At 28.0% G+C, this 3,450-nt stretch overlaps 1 protein-coding gene across 1 annotated transcript; it reads right to left on the minus strand.

Annotated features, from left to right (window-relative positions):
- Positions 1–2,804: 2,804 nt before the first annotated feature.
- LOC120089344 (defensin-like protein 1) lies at positions 2,805–3,450 on the minus strand. The gene is made up of 2 exons (XM_039046777.2): positions 3,262–3,450; positions 2,805–3,144 (listed from the first exon to the last, which is right to left on the minus strand). Exons 1-2 carry the CDS (start codon positions 3,326–3,328, stop codon positions 2,975–2,977), a joined length of 237 nt encoding a protein of 78 aa, XP_038902705.1. The 5' UTR covers positions 3,329–3,450; the 3' UTR covers positions 2,805–2,974.

The following is a 3,450-nucleotide window of genomic DNA, read 5'->3' on the forward strand; positions in this document are numbered from 1 at the left end:
CATGTTGCTGAAATTGTTAAAAGCAACGTTTCCAGTTGGCATCGCAATACCTACTTCCTTCTATGAAGCTAAGCGAAAATTGCGTGATTTAGGCGTAGGTTATGAGTCTATTTATGCGTGAAAATATGATTGTGTATCGTATCGGAAAGAATTTGTAGATTTACAACATTGCCCCATTTGTGGTGAGTCTCGGTACAAAGTTAATGATGGAAAAGGTAAAAAAATACCACATAAGGTATTACGTCATTTTCCATTGATACCGAGATTAAAACGATTGTTTGCATCAAAAGAAGGTGCTTCTGACATGAGATGACATAAAGATAAGTGAGTTGAAATTCAATTAAAGCAAAATTCTTTACCAAATAGTGGAAAAATAACACCAAATAGTACAATTAAAGCAAAAATAGTGGAAAAATAACACCAAATAGTCTTTACCAAAATTCACCCAGTAATTGTATACACATAATACAATTAAAGTAACATAAACATGTGAAAATTTAAATTCATCAACATATCAATCAAGATTAAATATAAATTTACCACATTATTAATCAAATTTTAACTTAAATTCACAACATAATTAATAAATTTAAACTAAAATCCACAAATGATTAATTTAAACTTAAATTGTCAATCAAACTTTAGATTTAAATTCACAAACTTATCAATCAAGAATTAAGGTCCCTTCTCAAGAATTTCACCAAATTATTAATCAAGAAAATTTAGAAATGCGGACAAGAAATTCAATCGGCAATTAATCCAAATAGTTGACAAATTCAATATTATCAAACTATTAAAAGTAAACTCACTGAATTCAATCAGTTTTTTAACCTTAAAAAAACCACCAATCACAATTGAGTTTTAAAACACATAATCATCAATTAAGTATTAACATAACTTTTCAGTGGCAGACGTGACTTTCAAAGGAAAGAACCCAAAAAATGGCAATACATGCAATCGAAAACGACAAAACCACCACCGACAAGTTTTTTTTTTTAATCTTTAATCAATTCTACCAAAATTAAGGATTGAATCTCATGCCCAATGGAAACAAAAATAAACCAACAATCCAACATGAAATTTATGCTTTGATACCACTTGTTAGTATAATTTCTTTAAATCTATGTTGAATAGATATAACACTAGGATCATTCATGCTAAATTTTCAAGAATAACATATCGGATTCCATTGCAAAATTGACGGCAATTATAAGGCGGATATTGTCTTTCTCAACCAAAACTCTTAATGCCCTTAGTGAGACATCTCTCTAGATAAGATTCAAGAAAGACTGAGTAATTATTATTTTGGTATATTGGGGACCATAGCCCTAAAATTTCTTTATATACCAGTTCAATTGGAGTTCCTATTAAACCCTAATTGACCAGGAATGAGCTTTTACTCATTAAGTCCATACTCAATTAGGAATCTAGGATCTTAATTATTTAGATTACATAATATGGCCCAATCAAATAAAATAACCAAATGCGATAAATTATTAATCCACATATATAGCACATACTTTAATTAATGTGTCTGTAATTTGGGATATTATTTTAAGCTTTTAAGTATTACCTAAATATTTATAAATATAAAAAAAAAAATGTCACTATCTGTGATAGATATTGATAGACTACTATCCTCTTTCACTGATAAAGATTGATAGATGTCTATTAGTGTTTATTAGATTGTGTCATTGTACTATAATTGAAATTATTTTTAACGGTTTTTCATTCATTTTTATATTTAAATTTAAATTGTTTTTCCTGAAAGATAATTGACACACATTTAACATCCACGTCACTATATAACATTCTAGTAAGTATTACATTAACTTAAAGTTATTAAGGACCATTTAAAAATATTTAACAAAGTGAACGACTAAAGTATCGACCCAAAAGTGCATTTTACCATTATGTTAAATTAATTTTGTTTCTTTACTCAAAAAAATAGTAGTAATAACAATTTTGTTTCTTTTGAAAGATGAGTTTATCCAACACATACTAATATTTTATAGCAAATTTTCAAATTTACAATCCAATAGAATTTTTAAATTTAAAATTCAAGAATTAGAGTGATAGCTAGGTTAAGATCAAAGTTTAAAATGTTGATATTGATGAAAATATTGAAGTGTTAATTTTATAAAAATATTGGTAAAATGTCGACATCGATATATTATTCTTATCTGAAAAAATTATAAATAAAAATAGTTAAATTAGTAAATAAAAAGTTGATTTCTAAACAATTTAACCTATCTATTATTGATATTATATTATATTTACACTAATAACATTTGTCACTTATTTTTAAGATATAGAGAAAATATCATGTCACTTATTTTGAGAAAATATCACATTTGTCACTTATTTTTAAGATATAGAGAAAATATCATGTCACTTATTTTGAGAAAATATCAATTCACCCTTGGTGTTGATATCGTTCTATAGAAATGTAGAAATTATCAATAAAAATATCGATATATTAAATGTTGAGATTAATACAAAAGCAAAAAAGAAACAACTTTTTTTTAAGTTAAATCGACTTTGTTTTATGTCATTTCATATACCACTGTTTGAGCATCAAAAAGTTGACAAAACAGTTGATAGTATATGTGAAATAGGAAAAAGTTAGGTGTCATTAAAAGTAAAAGTGACATAAAAAGAGGATTATAAAGAGATAATTTAACACATCAGGGGAACTTATATTTTTAGTGATTCCACTCTTATCAGATTAAAAAGAATTACTATTATTTTTAATTAAAATAAATAAATAAATAAAAGAAAGAAAGAAAGAGTTTGCACCCATCTTTAAAGTAAATAAATCTGCCCAGTGACAGATGATTAAACAATCTAATATAATTCTAAAGATAGGAACAATTTGAAATAGAAAGGAAATTTATTAGTGGAAGAAAAGCATAGAGATATTGAAAGAACAAAGCAGTTGCAAATATAACAATTAACAATTAAGCTTAAAGTATTAACAGTTTCGAGTGCAAAAGCAGCGGTGACGGAAGCCAACACAGTGGCCGGCAGTGAAGCCTTCGTTGCGGCAAGCCTCTGCGCAGTTGTGGTGAATGATGCATGGCCCATGGAACCTGTGGCTTTGGGACTCGCATGTTCTGCCCTCGCATCCCCTAATTCCCTCCTCTTTATATATGCATTAATATTTACCATAACCAATAAAAAAAACGAGTAATTATTCATTGATTCAATTAAATCAAATTAATCAAATTCAATTAAGATAAAGAGGATCAAGAGTATTACGCATGGCCAGGACAACAAGGAGGAGCATCAGCAGGAAACCAAACGATGCTCCACACCACCGTTTCATTTTGTATAAATTAATGTGATCAAATAATTGGAATGAAGTTTGTATGTAACACTCTCACACTGTTTGGATATATATATAAAATTTAAGTGTGTGTGTGGAGGGATGCATGGTGTACCACTTTG

Source organism: Benincasa hispida, chromosome 10 (genome assembly GCF_027475165.1).
Source record: "Benincasa hispida cultivar pf3 chromosome 10, pf3_genome.v1.1, whole genome shotgun sequence".
In the NCBI taxonomy this organism is placed as follows: Eukaryota; Viridiplantae; Streptophyta; class Magnoliopsida; order Cucurbitales; family Cucurbitaceae; genus Benincasa; species Benincasa hispida.